This window comes from Sitophilus oryzae, unplaced genomic scaffold (assembly GCF_002938485.1).
Source record: "Sitophilus oryzae breed Bouriz unplaced genomic scaffold, Soryzae_2.0 scaffold_926_pilon_pilon, whole genome shotgun sequence".
Lineage (NCBI taxonomy): Eukaryota > Metazoa > Arthropoda > Insecta > Coleoptera > Curculionidae > Sitophilus > Sitophilus oryzae.
This window is the reverse complement of record NW_022147557.1, coordinates 1051205-1073626: the sequence shown is the minus strand read 5'-3', so window position 1 is coordinate 1073626 and position 22422 is coordinate 1051205. Positions and strand designations below refer to the sequence as shown.

The following is a 22422-nucleotide window of genomic DNA, read 5'->3' as shown; positions in this document are numbered from 1 at the left end:
TTAATTTAGTGTTTACTGTTTCGTTTGTAATGGAGGGTTAAGAAGGACAATTTTCTGCTTCTGCTAGTGTGGACAATAATTTAGACTGTGTTTGTGTTCTATGTGTGTTATTAAAAAAAGGATTTTCTAGTCGGGACTTCCAAGAAAAAAGTGACATTATTAGGAAATATTGATAGGAACCATGGTAGGCCCATGGTTCCTATCCATTTAGAGACCAGAGTGGAGAAGTCGATAAAAAAATTCACTAGACATTTTCATGTTGGGTTTTACGACAAATATGAGTGGTTAACCGGCGGTTACCGGTTTTTTACCGATTCGCTTCCCCGCCTATAATTGTCACCGCACGCCGCTGGCCTGTGTTCTATACAATGTCATCCATGTATGTTTTTTAACGTATTTTTTTTTTGAATTGATTTGTATTGTATGATTTTTTATTATTTGTATAATTGTTTTTGTGCTTTTGTTTGTTTTGTAAATGCTTTGTCGATGAAGCTATTTTGGCTTTTTGTACAATAAAGCGTTTTTGTTTACATTTGGCGCTTAAATGGGTATCATTGGGTACAAATTCAGCGTTTAAGTAATTTTAATATATTTTTTTAATGAATAATAATTAAAACCAATATTCAATAAGCGGTCTTTTAATTATATGTAGCTAATCTTAAAGAAACGGCGCGGCTTAAAAGAAAAGAACAAAAAAAATATCTTCATTAAGCACGTATCGCTATACAATGTAAAGGATATAATCAGTTGTTATATACCGTCCGGTTCTAAATGGGTTCTAAGCAGCGGTCTTCCTATTTACCCAAAGATAAGAGCTCTTCTTCAAGCATGCAGTAAAGCTGCGATAAGATCTAATCTTTAGGCAATAAACGTAACGCGGTATTCCCAAGTTTGCCCGGTTCAAGCTTTTCTCACACAGTTAACCGTTTCTAGAAAACAATCCTCTCGCTTAAAAATTAAAATAATATCTTACACAGACGTATCCTCTTCCAAGTAAGGACGGACTATCTGTTCGTGTTTGATAGGATCTCATTGTTGTATAATTTTTGTTATTACCCTTGCGATGGTATAGGTTTCGTGTTTCTTGCCAATTATCTGTTCTCTGATATTTAGAACACAGTCATTCAATGAGTTCTTTAAAACGGTTCAATCTTAATGATATTATCATAGTTTTTTTATAATTCAGTTTAGTATTGATTTAAAAAATTAATAAATAATAATTTATCAAATAACTATAAGAGCACAGGCAACTTATAATACAGCATGGTGTATTTAGGGTTGTATCTAAGGAATATTATGTCAGATTCAGATAAATGTCAAAAACTAATGGCCGCTTTAAAAAACTTGTGACATAACTTTCATGTGCTATTTTTTTACCGAAATAATATAAGAATAAAGGTCGTTTCTTCATTACTGAACCGATTATAAAGCTATTTAAATGGCTTCGATCGTTGTTGCAAGATTTGTAGTCCCAGGTAATTCCAATCGTAATTCTACCGGTGTTTTTATGGTTAAGTTCATGTCTAACAAATGCTTTTAGTTGCCCATAGGACCTTACGACAAATTCTTAGCAAACGCTCTATTGCTAAGATTCATAATTACGCCAGAACTCTACAAATAATCTCACCGGAGCACACTCAAAAACGATCGTATGCGGAAAAACAAGTGTTTGATCGGAGCAAACCACATTGTAATGTTGGAACAATTGGTCACGTAGATCACGGCAAAACTACCTTGACTGCGGCTATAACTAAAGTTCTGTCTGATCAGAAATTAGCTCAGCTAAGGAATTATGCTGATATTGATAATGCTCCAGAAGAAAAGGCGAGAGGTACTTGAGGTTAAAATATAATAGAATTCTGTGTTTTTCTAATTATAACTCTACTTGAAGGTATTACAATTAATGTGGCTCATATTGAGTATCAAACAGAGAAAAGGCATTATGGACACACTGATTGTCCTGGACATGCGGATTACATTAAAAATATGATTACTGGTGCGGCTCAAATGGACGGAACTATTTTGGTAGTGGCCGCTACGGATGGTGTTATGCCACAAACAAGAGAGCACTTAATTCTAGCAAAACAAATTGGTGTAAAGCATATTGTAGTGTTTATTAATAAAGTTGATGCTGCCGACAAAGAAATGGTTGAATTAGTTGAGATGGAAATAAGGTAAGTTGTAATTAATATTTGGATCTTCAATTGGGATTGTTATAATATTGAAAATGTCTTTTAGAGAGTTATTGACTGAAATGGGATTTGAAGGAGACAAAATTGCAGTTATTGCTGGATCAGCTTTATGTGCTTTGGAAGGCAAGAATCCAGAGATTGGTAGTGAAGCTGTTTTAAAATTACTAGATGCTATTGATAATAATATTCCGACACCAATAAGAGAACTAGATAAGCCATTTTTGTTGCCCATTGAACATGTCTATTCAATTCCAGGTACATGATAAATAAGTTGTATTCTATAACTACTAATTTCCTTTACTCTGTTTTAGGTCGTGGTACAGTTGTAACAGGTAGATTAGAAAGAGGAGTATTAAAGAAAGGTGCAGATTGTGAATTTGTTGGCTTCAGTAAAGTGTTGAAAAGTACTGTGACAGGTGTAGAAATGTTCCACAAAATCTTAGAAGAGGCTCAGGCAGGAGACCAACTTGGTGCTCTAGTTAGGAGTGTTAAAAGAGATGATATAAAGAGAGGTTAGACTTATTTTATATGTCCCACCCACTTAGTGTAATTGTCCGTTTCATGAAATGGATGTCCACTTCGCAAACTGAAACCTAACCAGTTTGCCAACCTAACCTAACCTAACCAGTTCGCGAAATGGATTTCCATTTCAAGAAACGGACAATTACACTAAGTGGGTGCGACATACACACTCATATTATGCAAAAAAAAACAACTTAAATTATTTTTGTCAAGTTTAAAGTGTTATATTTTTTTTTTACTTTTTGCCCTATTTTCAGGTTTTTTTTAGCAAACTGTATTTAAATCTATCAACTTTAAATCATAAATTTCGTTTTTAACTTTAGTATTTGGCTTATTATACAGGGTTAATTGAAGGGTTGTTTTTATCCTAACTTTAAAACATCCTGTGCAATAATTTTGTAACTCCTGAGCATTTTGTTTTTTGACTCGTTTCAACATATGCCTTGATTAATTTTTAAGAGCGAAATGAACTTGCCACCAACAATTTGTAATTTTTTCAACAAAATAACATCAATATTTATGATGATATTTTTTAATTTCACAAGGCAGCTTTGGTGACTATTGTCATAATGTCATATCGATACTAATTAGAACTCTACAGGGTGCTACAAATTCGAGGTACGAGCATTGGTATCTCGGTAACTGTAATAGATACGAACATGGTTAAATTGGGGCAAAGTTGCGCTTTAGAATGTTCACCAAGATGCCATCAAAAAAGTTTTGGAAATTTCAAGGATTGCTGAGTTTTTTGAAAAAAAAAACGATTTTTTTACTACCAAACTACACATTCTCATAGCCACTTTATTAGGGCTATCTGATGGTATTTTTAGATTTTCAAATTAGCTTATAATTTGTGAGATACAGAGGCCAACTTAATTTTTTTAAATACGGACCTGTATTTTTTATTTCAGATTTTGAAAGACCTCAGTCTCCTGAGTACAATGATATGCCACACATTTTTATTTTTAGTGTAAAAAAAATTGAATTGTTATTTAAAATAATTTCAAATCCGACTCAAATCTGATTATATTCAGTACAACAATATTGATCAGCGCTAATTAACATTGAATAAAGAAAATCAATAAAAAATATTTGGGATTTCAAATTCACAATAAAAAAAGTTAGAAATAATAGATATTTTCAAATTGCTGACCTGGATATTAATTATTTGAATCTTTCAAGACGTGTGATTTTCCTTATTCAATGATAATTAGCGCTGATCAATATTGTTGTGCTGAATATAATCAGATTAAATAAATTAAAAAACCAGAGTCGGAGTTGAAATTATTTTAAATAACAATTAAATAGTTTTTATTGTTAAGGTATCCAAAACAAAAAAAATCAATCAAGTGTGGCATATCATTGTACTCAGGAGACCGAAGTCTTTCAAAACTTCAAATAAAAAATGCAGGTCCGTATTTATAAAAATTAAGTTAGCCTCTGAATCTCACAAATGATAAGCTAATTTGAAAATCTAAAAATACCATCAGATAGCCCTGATAAAGTGGTTATGAGAATGTGCAATTAGTTTTTTGATTTTCTAAAAAGTTACGACAGGAAAAATAAAATTGATTTTCAAAAAAATCCGTTTTTTCCAAAAAACTCAGCAATCCTTGAAATTTTTAAAACTTTTTTGATGGCATCTTGGTGAACATGCCAAGGAGCAACTTTGCCCCAAGTTAACCATCTTCGTATCTATTACGGTTTCCGAGATACCAATGCTCGTACCTCGAATTTGTAGCACCCTGTATATTAAAATTTAAAAAATGTTAAAAAGTAACAGTACAGGTTTGGTTTTAATAAATATTACTAACACTAACAGAACTAAGGATATTAAAAAAAAAATAACTGTAATAACCAAGTGTACAAACACACAAAAAACTTATAAAAAATACTCTAATACTTCCTCCCCCAAAATAATGTTTTAGGAAAATTGCTCACGAAATTATTGTACAGGGTATTTTAAATATAGAGTATACAACAACTCTTCAATTAACCGTGCAGTGGCGTCGCCAGAGGGAGGCTGGGTGGGCCGTGGCCCACCCTGGATTACTTTGGGCCCACCAGTGGCCCACCCGCGCAATGTCCGGAAAATATACCGTCAACTTTCATCGATTTGTAATAAAATTTTATAATCCAATACCTGTCTACAAAAAAATCTACAAAATAAAATAGTTATTTTTTGTAAACACTTCTGGCGTTAATCCCAAACGGAAACTACTTGTCAGCAGTTAGGTTTACAGATATACAAATTTGCCTAACGAACAAAAAAACGCTTAAAGTTTCGGAAAGTTTATTTCTTCCCGTCGTCGGAAGCAAAAAATACAAAAAATAAAGAAAAAACTATTTAAAATATTTAAATTCAACTATTCGAGAACACTTTAGTTTTTTAAAACAGATACATCTACAAAAATCGTTGACGTTCTGTTAAAATGATATTATATCAAGTTAAACTTCAAAATAAACAATTACTACCTGATAACATTTACTTAATAAGGTAAAACCAAATTTATTTGTATTTTCTCAGTTTATTGTTTACTTTTTATGGTTTGTTGAAGTTTGTAGTCAATCGTAGTTAATCGAATCCTTAAAAAATAGGAGATATTTGTTTTCAAAAAAGTTACAAAGCAGTAGGTTAATCTAAAAAGTTCGAAAAAGACAGTTGTAAATAGAGATCGAAGAAGTTAAAGAAATAAAGAAAATTCAACTTGATTTCCATCTCAAGTCGAATTTTCTAAATACAATGAAATTAAAAAAAATACTACTTTCTGAAAAAATCTAAATCAGCATAAATAACTTTTGATTGTAATTATACCGTCTGATCGAAAAAAAATTGCGCCCACTTGGCTTAGAAATGACGATCGATAATATTCCCGATATAAGTTTACTTATAAAATAATAGCAATCTTCACCTCTACATCACCCCTGACGTCGTTTTTTTATTGTAGGATATTTACACTTTTTTTTTAGCTTTTCATAAAAACTAATCAACAACTATGATATGGTAAATTATCTGGCCCACCCGAATAAAACCTTGTCCCAGTACTGGCCCACCCTGAAAAAAATATCTACGCCACTGTAACCATGATTAACCCTGTATAATAAGTCAAATAGTAAAGTTACAAACTGAGTTTGAACTTTACTATTTGACTTATTATACAGGGTTAATACTTAACCCTGTATATATTATATACTTATTTAGTATTCAGTTTATACATAACTGAAGTTGATATATTTATATACAGTTTTCTAAAAAAGGAATCAAGGAAACACAACATTTTAAACTTGACCAAAAATTTTTCCATCGTGTTTTTTGCATCTGAGTGTATTTTTTAACATTTTTTAATCAATTAATAATTTTTAGGTATGGTTATGGCTAAACCTGGCACAGTGAAAGGTTATGATAACATTGAAACTCAAGTATACGTCTTATCTAAGGATGAAGGTGGTAGAAGCAAACCTTTCACATCGTTCATTCAGTTGCAAATGTTCTGCAGAACGTGGGACTGCGCTGCACAGGTTATCGTTCCAGACAAGGAAATGGTTATGCCAGGAGAAGATTCTAGGTAAATTTAAAAAAAATGTTGTATTTATACACCCTGTATATTGGACAGGCTGAAATAATTCCATATTTAACTGACACAAAATGATAACTAGTTGTTAAACTTGGACTAATGAGACAGCTATGTGGTGAAGTAACGTCAGACCATATCACAATCACCTAGATTTTATCAAATAATAAAGATCTACTCAGATTAAATCATGTAAATGAAAATATCTAGGAAAATCTTTGTTTGGGGGGTAGGCAACCTTAATAGTATTTTGAAGCTACATAAAATAGAAAATGTTAAATAACTCAAAAACCTTACATTTTAGTCATATACTTCTCTTATAAAACTCATCTTTAATTTTCTCCCAGAATCCAAAAATCAATAGGGTGTTCCATTACAAAAAACACAATTTTGATATGTAACTCTCAATTTTTGAGATTTTGTGTAGGCCAATTAATGCCGATTGAAGTTGTATCTTGATACTTTTTACACTTATTTCCCTATTTATTAATCAATTAATAAAATAAAATTAATAAATTTCATCTAATTTATTATTAAATTTTATTAAAATTTATAACAATAATGTTTATTGCTACCTACTTCTTCTTAAAGCGCCTTCTCCATTCAGTGAAGATCGGCAACAACCATGGCAAATTCCTCTCTATTTTTCGCTCTTCTCAGCAAAGTATGTTAGTCCAGGCCTGTCCAATCTCTGATGTTCTTCAGCCAGGAGCATTGCCGTCGTCCGGGTCCGCGCTTTCCCTCAATTTTACCCTCGATGATGAGCTGAAGGAATTCATACTTGTTATGTCTCATGATATGGCCCAAATAGGCTGCTTTCCTCTTTTTTATTATGTCGAGGAGTTCTCGGTCCTTGTTCATTTGGTTTAGAACTCGTTCGTTCGAGACACGGTCAGTCCATGGTAATCTCAGCATTCTGCGATATACCCACATCTCAAATGCTTCCAACTTATTCATTGCGCTTACTTTGAGTGTCCACGACTCAACCCCGTAGAGAAGTGTGGAAAGTACGTAGCACTTGACGAAGTTGTCTTTTATATGGATGTTCAGACGTTTATCGCACAGTAGGTTCCGCAATTTTAGGAAGTTTGATCTAGCCATCTCAATTCGAGCTCTGATCTCAATGTCTGGGTTTAGGTCTTCACTAATCCAACTGCCCAAATATCTAAACTTTAAGACTCTTGCTATTGGTGTCCCACCTACGACTACCTCCGTTGCCTGTCTTGCATCTCTGTTTATCACCATGACTTTTGTTTTGTTTGTATTTATCCTGAGACCCATTGAGTCGCCCACTGAGGACAGTCTATCAAGAAGTCTTTGCAGGCCCTCAGTGGTGTCTGCAATAACGACGGTATCATCAGCATATCTCATATTGTTAATCAGCCTGCCGTTCACTTTTATGCCGTCTTCTGATCCCTCAAGCGCATTTCGAAATATTAGTTCGGAGTACATATTGAAGAGCATAGGGCTCAATACGCATCCTTGCCTAACTCCACGCTTGATAGGTATTGCTGTTGTTTCAGTGTCCTGTAGTTTTACTGTCGCTACTTGTTGTATATACCTTTTGGATAATTTTCAGGACTTGGGTATCCAGGCCTCTTCTTTCAAGGATGCTCAGCAATTCCCTGTGGTTGACGCAGTCGAATGCCTTCGTGTAGTCTATGAAGTGTACCTTCTTTCGTTGATCTCTGCACTTCTGCAAAAGCACCGATAGCGCAAACAGGGCTTCTCTCGTCCCCAGTCCCTCGCGAAATCCCATTTGCTGTTCACTTATGTCTAGCTCACATTTTCTTCGGATTCGATTATGCAGAACCTTTGAAAACAGCTTTAGGACTTGACTCATCAGACTTATTAAACGAAACTCATCACATCTTTTTGCACCAGTTTTTTTAGGAATAGGTATAAATGTCGACCTTACCCAGTCCTGCGGTATGTTTCCGGTATTGTATACAGAATTGAAAAGGTTTACCACCTCTATGGGTTTACCAATAACTTTAAATTGTCTCCGTTTATTAGTTTTATCAATTCTGGGTAGATGTTGTCCGGTCCAGCTGCTTTCCCGTTTTTGGTGTTCTTTAAAGCTCTCTCGATTTCTGAGATCATTATATCTGGACCATTTTCAGTTTCTATTTAGGAGTGAAAAGAGGGACCACCGTCATCGAACAGTTCCCTTATGTAATTGGTCCATACCTCCTCTAGTCTTTGTTCGGTTAGGATTGGTTTATTCTCACCGTCCACGATTCTGGTACATGTCCGAGGTTTGTGTTTCCCAGTGACTTCTTTGACTTTTTTATGTAGGTTAAACAAGTCATGTTTTTGGTGGAGCTCCTCGACTTCGCGGAACCTCTCCGTCATCCACAGTTCTTTGGCTTCTTTGATTTTATTTCTGATAAGCCTGTGAGTGTCTCTATATTTCTGAGGGTCTGTGCCTTTAAAACTTCGCCGCTTTTCCACGAGGTCTAAAATTTCTTGAGTCATCCACGCTTTATGGTGCTTCTCGTTATTATTTGTTGTTAGTTGTTCTTGTGTTTCCTGCAGCGCTTCTTTAATTGTCTTCCAGATGTTCTCTATGTTATTGTGGTCTTCCAGTCCAGGGGTTTGAGAGGCATTTGGCTGTTGGATCTTTCCTAGTTGCTCGTTGAGTTTGTTGGACACGTCTTGTCGTTGTGCCTCACTTCTCAGTAAACTCATGTTGGGTTTTTTAGTGAACTTCCGAACAATTTTTTTCAGCCTCATTCGGATTCGTGCTACAACGGGATTATGATCTGACCCAACATCCACTCCTGGGTAAGTCTTTGCACTAAGAACTCCATTTCTGTATCGTTTTGGAGCTAATATATAATCAATTTGGTTACATATTGGATTTTGCTTTGAATCTTGTGGCGATTTCCACGTATAGAGCCGCCTTGCAGGTAATTCAAACCACGTATTGCAGATAAAGAAGTTCTCTTCCTGACAGAATTGGATTAAGGTGTCGCCTCTTTCGTTTCTTTCGCCTGTTCCATAGTCGCCAACGACATCCTCGCTTTTCCCTTTGCCGACTTTGGCGTTAAAATCTCCTAATATAAAGGTAATTTCATTTTTTTCTGGTGTAAGATAGCAGTTGTTTTACTTCAGCACACCAAGATTTAATTTCCTCTTCCGGTTTGTCGGCAGTTGGAGCGTACACCTGGAAAATATTTAAATTCTTTGGTGTGGCCTTAAGTTGTATCATCATAGCCCTAGGAATAGGAATAGCGGACATAGGAATAAAGTTAAGGACCGAAGGACCAGTTCTCGCGTCCAAAAGAATTCCAACGCCGTTCGGGTGGCTAGCGCTGTCGTTTCCGAAGTAATACAGTGTTGAGTCGTCAACCTTTATTTGTCCAGTATTCGGCCATCTTGTTTCGCTTATTCCCAGTATATTTATATCCAGTCTGTTCATTTCCTGTCTTATGTTGTGAAGTTTTCCAGCCACATACATGGACCTGACATTCCATGTACCAGTCTTTACTGTCCTTGCACAGTTGGTTTTTAAATAGTTCGAGTTTTTCCACGAGGGGATTCTTAGCACCCCTTGACCATCTAAGGTCTGCCGCGGACTAGGGGCCATTGACTTTTGTTGCGTTGCCATGTTTTGTTTGTCTTGAGAAATCTCTAGAGATCTTTAATATGGTGGTTTCTCGTTGCCTTCCATATCCTTATGCCGTTGACTTCTTAAAGTTCATCCGCCTTTTGGGACGATTTCTCACCCCATGCCCTTCCACACTCCGCTCTTCCGCCCTTTGAGAAAAGACCGTTGGCAGAGTGAGTGCGATCGCTTATCCCGGCGATCACTCGGCATTTTGAAATGTCACCATATCTGGCTACCCTCACTTGGTTTAGTCTGTGGGTCAACACAGTGTACCGGGGTGTGGCGCTTGGAGCCAGCAAGTGAGAGTTGGGTTTCTCGTGAGGACCAGTTATCTGGGACCTCCGCCCGCCTATGGCACTTGGAGTGACCGTACCAGACAAAAGGTACTACCTCTCCAACACACCCCTACACCCCATTGCTACCTACAGCAGATTTAAATAAAAATAATGATACGTATTTAAGATAATTGCAGAAAACTATTTTTTAAAAGTTTTAACATCCTAACATCGCAACCCATGTTTAGAGAAACTTTTTTTCATATTTTTTAATGAGGAATCATTGAGTACTTATTTAACACTTTGGCCAGTTAATGATATTAAAAAAAATTAAAGGTGATTTGGATTAACGCAAATTAATAAAATTGCATTTATCTCGTTTAGGAGATGGAAATCGACAAAATATCAAGAGACAATTTTTAATTGGCATTAAACATTCTACAAAATTTTGATAACAAAGAGAAAAAAAAATGTCAGTGGCGTGCATGTTTTTTTCAGAAAAACATTCCAGTGATAACCCATTATGCACGCCCCTGGTGAAGATTTCGACACTTTTTTAGCATTAAAATATGTCGCACTTATAGTAACTTTTGTCCTCAAAATTTCATTTGAATTACTAAAATAACTTGGAAGAAAATTATATTAAATCAAAAAAAAATGAACTTTAACCCCCTGTAACTGCTGGTGGGTTCATACAGCCAAATAAAATAAAATAAGAATAAAAATAAAATAAGAAAGTTGGTTATATGGGATACCGTACACGCGTTCATACAGCTAAATAAAATAACAAATAAAATAAGAATTGGTTATCTTTTAACTTCTTTATTTTATTTTATGTGAGAACGATTTTGCGCACGCTTAACCCTTAACTGGTCCGGCGTCGTCTGACAGACTACGCCAAATAATTAACTCAGTCTCATTAGTTACTGGGACCGCCCACACGATTGGCGTTCTAGCTAATCCTCCCCGTCTAGGTCAACAACTGATAGCCATATTTGTGCCCAAACTGGATTAGTTTTTTAGAAGTTCTGGAAGAAGTTACTGAAGTTGTACTCTCGCAGACGACGCCGGACCGTTTGTGTAAAATTTTATGTATGACAAATTTTTGTAAAATATAACCGGGTGTTCGAAAAGAGTGCGTTTAGGAGACTCTAGTTATGAGGAAACTCTATTAAAATTATTTGATGAGGACTGTGACAGTGACAATATGACAATCTGCCAGACAAATGCGTTTGACAATGTCAAATATTCCACGAGACATACGCTTTACAATTGGTAGAATACTTGCAATTCCTTTACAACCAGATGACGCCCATGGAAATATTTTTATCCTAGAGTTCTTATCCTAGTCATAGACAATGTTATGTCCTAGTTAATTATTTTTAATGCTTAGAATGTACAAATCCATTGTGTAAAACATGTTCAGGAAAACAATGAAATTTGCCTCATGCTGTAACTAAAAACTTTTTCTTTAACTCCAGCTTTATAACTTATTCTTTTTACATATAGTATTAAAAACTTATTTATATATTGCAATGACTGTTAGTAATTTGGTTTTATTTTTAGAGGTTAGTTAAAACCTATATTGTTTTTTTTTTCAAATTTATATGTATGTTTTTTTATTTTGTACTAGTAGTCCTATTAGGCGTAGTCCTACAGACTACGCCGGACCGTTTATGATACATATCTATTACCGGACCAGTTAAGGAAGAGTTAAGAGTTAATACTAACCTACAAATTTTTCAGTTTGCATTTAATTTATTTTATAAATTTACATAAATATAAATTTATAATATAGTATGCATCGAATAAATAAATATAGTAAATATTAATGATAAATAATAATAGTAAAATTCCTATAAACAATCATTAAAGTTAACTTTTATCCAGCTCCATCGTACTGCGCATGAGCAAATATATATTTCTTATTTTATTTTATTTGGCTGTATGAACCCACCATGCGAAACGAGGCAAAATCCCAGGGTTATTAAAAGGTAAGGTTGTCTCGTAACTTTTATTTGTATCAAATCATAGATAAAAGAAATAGAAAATAAAATGCAACCGACAAAGAGAGATAAATGGACAATACAATAAAGAAAACACACATCAAACAACTGAAAACTATTGGCGCCATACACTATAAACAATAAAGTACACAATGAATATCGATTCGGAAATGCACTGTCGGACTGTGGGCAGTTATTCCTATGACGTAGTAGATGACGTTTTCGATAATGGCGGATCGAGACAACCTTATCATTTAATAACTTTGGCAGAATCCGACCTATGTTGACATAACAAATAAATCTTTTTACGTGAGGAACCACCCCACGAGAGATGGCACATGTTTTTTGAAACACCCTGTAGAAAATATCTTTTAGTGCGCAAACATAGTGAGGCATCTCGATGCGATGCTCGCCAAGATGCTGGCCGCGCTGCTCGCCAGGATGGTAGCCGCGATGCATCCTACGCGCACTGTTTTAAAACGGCGACTAGGTGCGCGTAGGCATACTGAAATATTTACCATCGCCGTTTTATTAAGTACCAGTTTATGTAATAGTTGTTATTCATTAGTATAGGCTTGGTACATTTCAGTTGATTTCAACAAATTCCTACCGCAGCGAGTCAATAGCAAAAATCAGAAATTATCCCTATCTATTTCACGTCACCGTCATGTTGATCGCATAGAATAATATTGAAATCGTTGTTTTGTTATAATATATAAGTATTTTAGTTTTTTGCTAGTGCAGTTATTAAGACAAAAGAGAGATAAAATACCAATGACTAAAGAATCCAAGGACAAATAACACCCGAGAGCAAATTGTGACGATGACACCAAACAGTGCCGTGGCACATATTTTTCTTAACCTAGCTGTTTGAAGCAATATTTATATTTTTTGATAATTGTTTTGACTACGCCTATGGTGTATCATCCTAATTAATTACGAAAAAAACGTATTAAAATGTTAACAAAAGGTACAAAACTAGTATCGACGTATAACACATATCAGGTACATATAGATGTTAATTGACATTGAAGAATAATTATTATCGAATTCAATAAGAAAACGCTAAAAAGTTGGAGTGGACTGTTTATTTACCTATGAAACGTAACTCCTCGCTCTTTCTTATCGCTGCTGCTTTTACACTTGAAAGGTGAACAACTAATCACCATTGTAATAAAGTTTATACAAAGTTTACTACACACAAACTATTAAAAATCGCTAAAATTGTCGCTGGTGACCAAATGATGACTCATTGTTTGCCACCAAAACAAAAAAAAATCACAAATTCTGCTGCAGCCCGTATAGGGGCGTTACATGTCCTTATATTCTTTAATCATTGTAAAATACTCAGGTACGAGGTTTGTGTGATGTAACGCTGTTTCGGTTAGTAAAAAATAACTGAAAAAGAATTCGAACTAGGCGTCGTGCTGTGTTGTGACAATTTCAAATGTTAATAAAATTGCCGAAAAAATGTTAACGCATAAAGGAGAGCGCAATTGGGGCGTTGTTGGGTGCAATTACATTCAATAACTCAACTTTCCCGGATATTCAACTCTCCCGAAACAAAATTTTATAGCTTCATAGTTTCTCACACCGATTTGATCAAAAGCAAAAATGGTTTCAAGCAGTTCGACGAAACAAGTGAGTAAACAAAATGCTCGTTACATAATCAAAAAATTAAAAAGACATATGTATACTATGAGAGGATAAAATATAATTTGCAATATTAATGGTATACTTTTTTTAATCAACTAGTGATTAAAGTACGTGCTATAAATAAATAAAGTCCATAACTAATTTCGATTTTGAAAATAGCTACTGTCACTAGAAACTTGCCATGACAACATCAGCCCTCTTTGTTGCCATTTTATTGAAAAAATGCTCTTTATTCAAAATCTGAGCTAGATAGGTATGGGACACCCTAATATATGTAGTTTGAAAGAGCATTTGAATCTGTTTTGATTTATTTTAAAAAATAGGTTGTCGTATTTGAAATAACAAAGTTTTTATGTAAAATAAATATTTAAAATAAATCATCAATTTTTGGTACCCCTGTATAAATTTAAGGCAGCAATACAATTTTTCAGTAAAGTTTATTTCTCTGTCTTTAAACTCAGCACAAGAATTAATTCTGAAAAGTAATGTACAGGGTGTTGATAATCTATTCCATTGTAGCATGCATATTTAAATATCTTTAAATATCTCAAAAACAAAAGTTTGTAAACATGTTAATATATAATAACTCTTATAATACATGCCTTATTTTGTGTCCAAGGATCCAAATATGAAATAAAATACCGGGTGTTCCATAAGAAAAAATATAATTTTGATGTAAATCTTAGTTCTGACCTACCCTGTACATTTCAAAATATTTTTAAATTATGCACATGGTCTTCCCACATATGCCCATAAAATATTTTGTTTCTACATATTTCCGTTTTCGTATAATCAACCGAGGCGAATGAGTTGCGCCACCCCGTATATAGGTGTTTCATTTAAAAAAATATTCGCGATCCACTCAGACTTTTTTGAGCCACCCTTTAGAAGTTCAAATATTTTTCTCAAATACATCCTAATACATACTTTATGCCTGGACTGCAAAATTCATAAGTTTTTAATTATTAGAACTGCAGATGCCCGACGCACTATTGCCGGACCCTGTAGAATCAAGGTTATTACATTGTTGGTGATAAATTAAATATCAGTATTGTAAACATTTTATTCCACCCGACTCTAGTTCGACATATGCTCAACGAATTGTGATCCTAAACCGACCAATCAAATGTAAAGTTTCAGGCATCCGTGTCCGCTTCTCGCAAAAAACAAAAATTTTGTTTCCTAGGAATCATCACGCTGAACATCTAGGTGTGTGGCGAGGTGCGAGACTCCAGTATGTTTTGACACATAAATTTGTACGTTTGATTCAGCATCGCCGGATGGCGAGGTGAATGGCGCGCATCGCATCGAGATGAAATGCCCCGCACTATGTTTGTACGATAGTCGCGATGCATCCTACGCGCACTTACTCGCCGTTTTAAAACAGTGCGCGTAGGATGCATCGCGGCTACCATCCTGGCGAGCAGCGCGGCCAACATCTTGGCGAGCATCGCATCGAGATGCCTCACTATGTTTGTGCCCTTAGAAACTTATGACTTTTTTTTACAGTATTTTTTAGACTCTTGTTTTAGTTAATATTGAATATGTTTTTGCAGGTTAATATTAAAAATGTTTAAGCCTATGGTATTGGAACAGGGCCAAAGATTTACATTACGAGACGGTTCTCAAACGTTGGGTACGGGCGTGGTTACCAAAACTCTACCTATGCTAACAGACGAAGAACGAGACAGTCTTCTTGAGGGTAAGAAAGCCAGAGAAAAGAAAGCCGCAGCGGGAAAAAAGTAAAATAGGACAAATACCAATAAAATTAATTTACCTCTAAATAGATTTATGTTGAAATCGTTTTTTTTTTTATGAAAAATGACTTATTAAATTGGTCATGTTCGCTCCCAGTTCATTGTGTTACATTTTACTTGGTAAAAATATATGCAACCTGTTATTTATAATGATTTTTTTAATTGCTAATTTTTTAATTGTCTTTAATAAAGAGATATCAGTTTAAAATAGTTTTATTTAAATATTTTGAATATTTTTTCAATGTATCATACAAGTTAATCTTAAATTAAGTTTTTTTATTCATAAATGACTATAAAATATGGTTAAATGGTAACTACACCAAGGAACATTTGAGGAGCAGACTTACTAAATATATTTTGTGTATACAGGGTGTCCCAGGCTGAGCATTAGAAGTTTCTAGAGAACCACAATATCTAGATCGGAGACTTTTTGCACATCATTGTTTTACAACGAGATCTATCGATTAAAAATATTGACAGCAACTTTCTTATTTTAAATGGGCACCCCCATTTTTTATTATGTACAGGGTGGGTCAAATTCGACGCTTTTAAATGGAAACACCCTTTTCTATAGGAGATAGACAAAAACTAATATCGATGTCTGGAGCTCAATTTTTGTCAAAAACATGATGGTGAAAACCGCATATCGATATCTGTTACCATTTCGGAGTTACGGGGTGTTTTTCAAAAATATGCATTTCTAACAAATCGCTGTAACTTTTTTGCTATAGAAAATTTTGTATTTTTATGAAAACATTTCCAAAGCACCTTTTTACGTAGAATTTAATGGTTTAAGTATATATTTTTTTTTAAATTAATAATTTAAGAATTATCAACAGAAAATTTGATTTTTTATACGGGACACCCTGTATATTTTTAATTTATTGAAAAGAATTTAAAATTACCTTTCCAAAAATATAACACACTTGATATTTTGCTCGATTCCTCTTCGAGATATAGAGTATATAAAAATTCGCCCGCTTTAAATAAGTATAGGCTTTGAATGGCACCGGCTGTAATGCAAAAAAATCTAGTTGTGAGCATCAATTAAAACGAAAATAATATTTGCTATGAGAGACGCAGAATTCTATAACAATTTATAACATTTTAAAACAATTTTAACCAACATCAACACAGTTAAACTATATCTAATAACAATAAAAATAAATAGCAAACCAAGACTGATGAGATTTTGCTACAGGTGTTTGACTTATTGACAGTCTTATGTTATGGACAGACCGGGCAGTTTTTGAACATTTCTCGCGGAATTCATTAACTCAGTGGGAGTGAAAGATAACTCTCATAACTGCTAAGTATTTCTAATTGTCTAGATTATACGCAAGAATAAGGAACCTTTATTCTCCCGCAAATATATCCATAGGATTAGATCCATGGGCACTAAGTCAGGTGGCCTCGACGGCCAACGGCTGGTATCTTGGTTAGCTATTCAATTATTCTTGAAGTGAGTGAAAGATAACTCTCATAACTGCTAAGTATTTCTAATTGTCTAGATTATACGCAAGAATAGGGAACCTTTATTCTCCCGCAAATATATCCATAGGATTAGATCCATGGGCACTAAGTCAGGTGGCCTCGACGGCCAACGGCTGGGATCTTGGTTAGCTATTCAATTATTCTTGAAATTGGCTGCAAAAATTTGCTGATAACTTCAGCGTTCTGAGGTGGCGCCTCTTCTTGCTGGAAAAATATGTTTTCGAGTTCCATTAAGGGCATATCATCAATTAAGGGGTCCATAGCCTACTAGTTAAAAGTGGCGAACTTTTAAAAATTCTGTATTTCGAAGGGGAATATAACAAAATATCAAGCGTGCTATATTTTTGGTAAAGGTAATTTTAAATTATTTTCGGTTAATTAAAAATATACAGGGTGTATTTGGGACCAATTTGGAATCAATTTTTCTGTTGATAACTCTTAAATTATTAATTTTAAAAAAAATATACTTATACCATTAAATTCTACGTAAAAAGGTGCTTTGGAAATGTTTTCATGGAAATGCAAAATTTTCCGTAGCAAAAAAGTTACAGCGATTTGTTAAAAATGCACATTTTTGAATAACACCCGTAACTCCTAAACGGTAACAAATATTGATGTACGGTTTTCACCATCATATTTTTGATGAAAATTGAGCTCCAGACACCGATATTAGTTTTCGTCTATCTGCTATAGAAAAGGGTATTTCCATTTAAAAGCGTCGAATTTGACCCACCCTGTACATGTTTTTTTTTCTTAAATAGTGAGTAAAGGGGATGAAAGAAAATAACTTTGCTTGCTTCGTTTAAATAAATATATTAAAAATGTCTACAATTACATAATAATGAAATTGGGATAATACTAAACATGATGTTTTTCGCATGCAGTTGGAGTTTTCCTTACAGTTAGCCGACATTTTCGTCAGCTGATAATAGAGAAATGAATCAAAAACGCTATAACTACAAAATTAAGGTAACGTTATAATGAGTTAAAAACGTATCTAATAGTTTTAAACATTGATGATATATCACATTACAATTTTCTGTTTTTTTTTTCAAATTAAATACAGAGCATTAAGAGAGTACTTTTATTTTTTGATTTTATGTTCATGTTCCTTCGTATATCTTTCGAAATGATGAGACTATTTTGAAAAAAAAATATTTTAATAATAATAGGTATCTTTCAATTTAGCTAAATATTTACACTTTGCATATTATCATTTATAAATCTTAAATTTGTTAATAAACAAAAAATTATAGACAATTACCTATTAACGAATTTGAATAACAGAACAATAGCAGGAATCTCAACTTTATATACAGGGTATTTCATAACTTTCGTAGATCACAGTACACATTCTTGAAAGCGAAATAATAAACACTATTTCATAGGTGTGTTGATAATGAGGTGGTTCTTAAATTCCGTACTTTGTTACACCATTCTACAGTGTGTTCAATCTATCGCTAAAATAGTATCATTTTGTTTTGCCTCGTATAACAGACTAAAGTCAAATAATGTAGCTGCAAATCGCTTAGAGATCAACAAAATTGGACCACGGAACAAAATACTTTAAACTACATAAATAATAATTGCAATTAACTTAAATTTAATGCTGTTTTAAGAAAAATCCGGTCATTACAAAAGCTATAATGGTTTAACCATTAAAAAAGCATAAACATATAAAAAATATATAGGGACTTCTGTTTGAACATTATTAAAATATATTCCTATAATTTTTTGACGATAACTCGAGTTTTTATAAAATATATACAGGGTGTCAAAAATATAGTGTATCTAACTTTGGTGGGTGATTCTACAGATAAAAATAAAATAAAAAATTCTTATGAACATATGCCCTAAAATGCTTCCAAGTTATAGCCCTCGAAAGCTTCAATAAAAATAATATGTTTTGTTTATTTTTAAGAACAATGGTAAACCGTTTTTCTTGATACTCTTACACACATTTTAATGTCAAATCGAATGGCGATAGTGTACAGGGTGGACCGTTTTGGTTGTTTCTATACGGTATCTAGGAAACCGTGACAAATATTCAAATTTTGATACTGCAGTCTCGGGTTCTTTTTTTGAAAAAAATCATAATGGCTCAAACAGATCGTGCCTATCTTGATCGGTTTCGAAGCTACAGGGGGATTCTTAAATTTTGTACTTTTTGAAGATATTCGATAGTTTGTTTATTTCAACAACTACGCAAAAATGAATTAAACATTCTAAAGGCACTTTTCTGTGTAGAATGCAGTGTCGTAATCAGACTTTTTTCGAAAACAATATTTTTTAGATATTTAACTATATTTATGTTTTTTTTAAATACAACCTCCCTGTATATTTTTTAATTTCCTGATTCAGTTTGACATGGGCTTTTCGAAAATATATAACATTATATATTTATTTTCACTCTTAACTATAAAACTCCAATTTATTTAAAGATATTGACTTTCCTCATGGTAGGTTATACCGAGTATTAAAGGAAACAAGCGAATATCTATTTTCAAATTAATCCATGTATTAGCAATTAAATAAATTCGAACAATACGAAGCAAATAAAAAATAAGTATGACGGAAACAAAAGAACATATTTTAATACAAACTCAATAGGTTACTTCAATCGGGCTTCAAACACAAAGACTACATTAAATGTTCAAAGTGGTGCCCATTATTATCTGGACAGAGTAAATTGGCACCGTCTCTGCACGCCGCCGCTAACAGCATTTCGAATGTGTATGTTAGTTACACTTTGCAAAACCACGATAAAACTATCTTGTGACTCTTCTAATGTTCTATTTGCATTTCGATAAATTTCGTTTTTCAGAAAGTCCCAGAGAAAGAGTCCAAGGGAGTGATATCAGGTATCCTAGGTGGCTAGGATTAAACTATTTTCTAACCTTTTAAAAATGGCTGGGTTTGGTTGCTCGCGCTCAAAATACCGCTCAAAATATAAATCAGCTGTCATTTGCTTATGTTTGTTAGACTCAATATAACATATAATATTTCTCAAAATTTTCAAATTTACTCATTTTTTTATTATTAAAAATACACACACTTCATCTGTTGAAATGAAATGTCACACATCCATCAAAGGTATGTCCCGATCACCATGACAACCGTTTACTTTGTTAGTCGGCGCGGCCTACTACTAACTGGATATTTTAAGAAAAAATTGAAATGTTGAGGTTAATAGTGAAAATAAATATAGAGTGTTATATATTTTCGAGAAGCCCATGCCAAGCTGAATCAGGAAATTTAAAAATATACAGGGGGTTCTATTAAAAAAAAACAGAAGTATAGTTAATATCTAAAAAAAATATTTTTTTCAAAAAAAGTCTGACTACATCATTTCTGTGCATTCTGCACAGAAAAGTGCCTTTAGAATGTGTAATTCATTTTTGCGTAGTAGCTGAAATAAACAAACTATCGAGCATCTTCAAAAAGCACAAAATTTGAGAATCCCCCTGTAGCTTCGTAACCGATCAAGATAGCCACGATCCGTTTGCGGCATTGTGAATTTTTCAAAAAAAGAACCCGAGACTGCAGTATCAAAATTTGAATATTTCTTACGGTTTCCTAGATACCCTATAGAAACAACCAAAATGGTCCACCCTGTACAATTCCGTAACCGCCCTGAAAGGGTACTTTCCCTTATAGTACTACTGTTGGTACTTCTTTTATACTTATAGATACAGTAATTTCAACAAATTACATAAAAAGCTAGATTATTTTACATAAAAAAAGGTGCTCTTCCTTTAGTTCGAAATGGTGAACGATTTTCAAGATATTTTAGAGTACCAAATTTCAAGAAAAACGGTTTACCAATGTTGTTAAAGATAAACAAAATATACAGGGTGAGTTTCCTACGATGTTCTCTATGGGTATCTCGGAAACTATTGGAGATAGAAAGTCGGTTAAATGGGGAAAGAATTGCAGTTTTGTGGGATCATAAAGCTGCGCCTTTCAGATTTTTGGAAAAGTTCATGGCTTACTAGATATTTCGAAAAAAACAAATTTCGGCTATTTTGAAAATTGTCCCTAATTCCATTATAAGCTGTTTTAGACAAAAAGTTTTCAGATAAAAGTTGTAGATAATCACATCCTTAATGAGACTGTTTCCTCCATTTTTTTTCTAAAGCCTGTCATTTTTGACATATGACACAAACATATGTTTTTTTAAATGAAAACCATAGTTGGCCATGACTTTATAAAAAGCGCCATTTTTTAAGCTTTTTAGCGATATAAGCTATAATATGTTTTCTTTGAAAAATTACTGAGGTATAGCCAATTCTTATCATTTTTAAACAATTTCACTTAGTAAGCCATGGAATCCGCCGTTGCTCTCTCATTCAATCGCCTTTGCTCTCAGAAATGTGAAGCTGTTACATCCAAACTTTGTAAATTAAAATAAACAAAAAATGTATATATGAGTTTTTCAAATGAAGAAAAGCGTGTAGATACTCGCGCATCAATAGAGTGGTTCCAACATGACTTTCATTATGACCTCCCCCATAATGAAAGAAATGTTAAAAATTATTTATATCATAATTATGCAAACTCAGGGACAGGAAAAGGTGGACCAATTGCATGGGCCTCCTCGATCACCTGACCTATTCATTTTAGATTTTTTATGCGGTATGGTTAACATTAAGGTTTACAAAAGAACTTGAAAGAAGTTGCGGTACGAGAGAAGTTTAATTAAGTCGACCGGTCTTTGTGTGAGAATAGGTAGTAATTCAGTTTTAAAAAGATGCAACTCAAAACAATGAAGGATTTTTTGAACATTTTCTAAAATAACTGAAAGTGTATGTAGTGATATTATTTTTTTAAGTTTTAGTTTGTATAATGTAAATTGTAAAAAACCGTTTAGTAATATATTCTGACTTTTTATAAGTTATAAATCATAACAGAATAAGAATACCATACCAGAATAGATTACCATCTAAGTGAAATCTAAATGATCTAATACAATCTAAGTGAAATTAGTCAAGAAAGATAAGAATTGGCTATAACTAAATTTAACTTTTCTAACATGTTTTGAAAACCGTTCTCTAAAAAACGTAACATTGACCGGTCAACGTATTCTCGAAAATGTACATATTATGGTCAAGAAAAGTTAAACCAATAATCCTACATGCATTTCTTCATTTGAAAAATTCATATTTACAATTTTTGTTTATTTTAATTTACAAAATTTGGATGTGACATACGAAGTGAAATTGTTTAAAAATTATAAGAATTGGCTATAACTAGGTTTTCAAAGAAAACATATTATAGCTTATATCGCTGAAAAGCTTAAAAAATGGCGCTTTTTATGAAGTCATGGCCAACTATG

The 22422-nt window shown here is 33.5% G+C and overlaps 1 protein-coding gene across 1 annotated transcript; it reads left to right on the top strand.

Moving 5' to 3' along the window:
- Positions 1–1303: 1303 nt before the first annotated feature.
- LOC115890796 (elongation factor Tu, mitochondrial-like) lies at positions 1304–15801 on the top strand. Its single transcript, XM_030911139.1, has 7 exons — positions 1304–1475; positions 1541–1831; positions 1892–2174; positions 2239–2447; positions 2504–2704; positions 6079–6280; positions 15393–15801. Exons 1-7 carry the CDS (start codon positions 1439–1441, stop codon positions 15580–15582), a joined length of 1413 nt encoding a protein of 470 aa, XP_030766999.1. The 5' UTR covers positions 1304–1438; the 3' UTR covers positions 15583–15801.
- The last annotated feature ends 6621 nt before the right edge of the window (positions 15802–22422 follow it).

Coding starts and splice junctions, on each gene's coding strand:
- LOC115890796 (XM_030911139.1), top strand. CDS start 1,439: ATGGCTTCGATCGTTGTTGCAAGATTTGTAGTCCCAG. Junction 1,476..1,540: donor TGCAAGATTTGTAGTCCCAG/GTAATTCCAATC, acceptor AAATGCTTTTAG/TTGCCCATAGGACCTTACGA. Junction 1,832..1,891: donor TCCAGAAGAAAAGGCGAGAG/GTACTTGAGGTT, acceptor CTCTACTTGAAG/GTATTACAATTAATGTGGCT.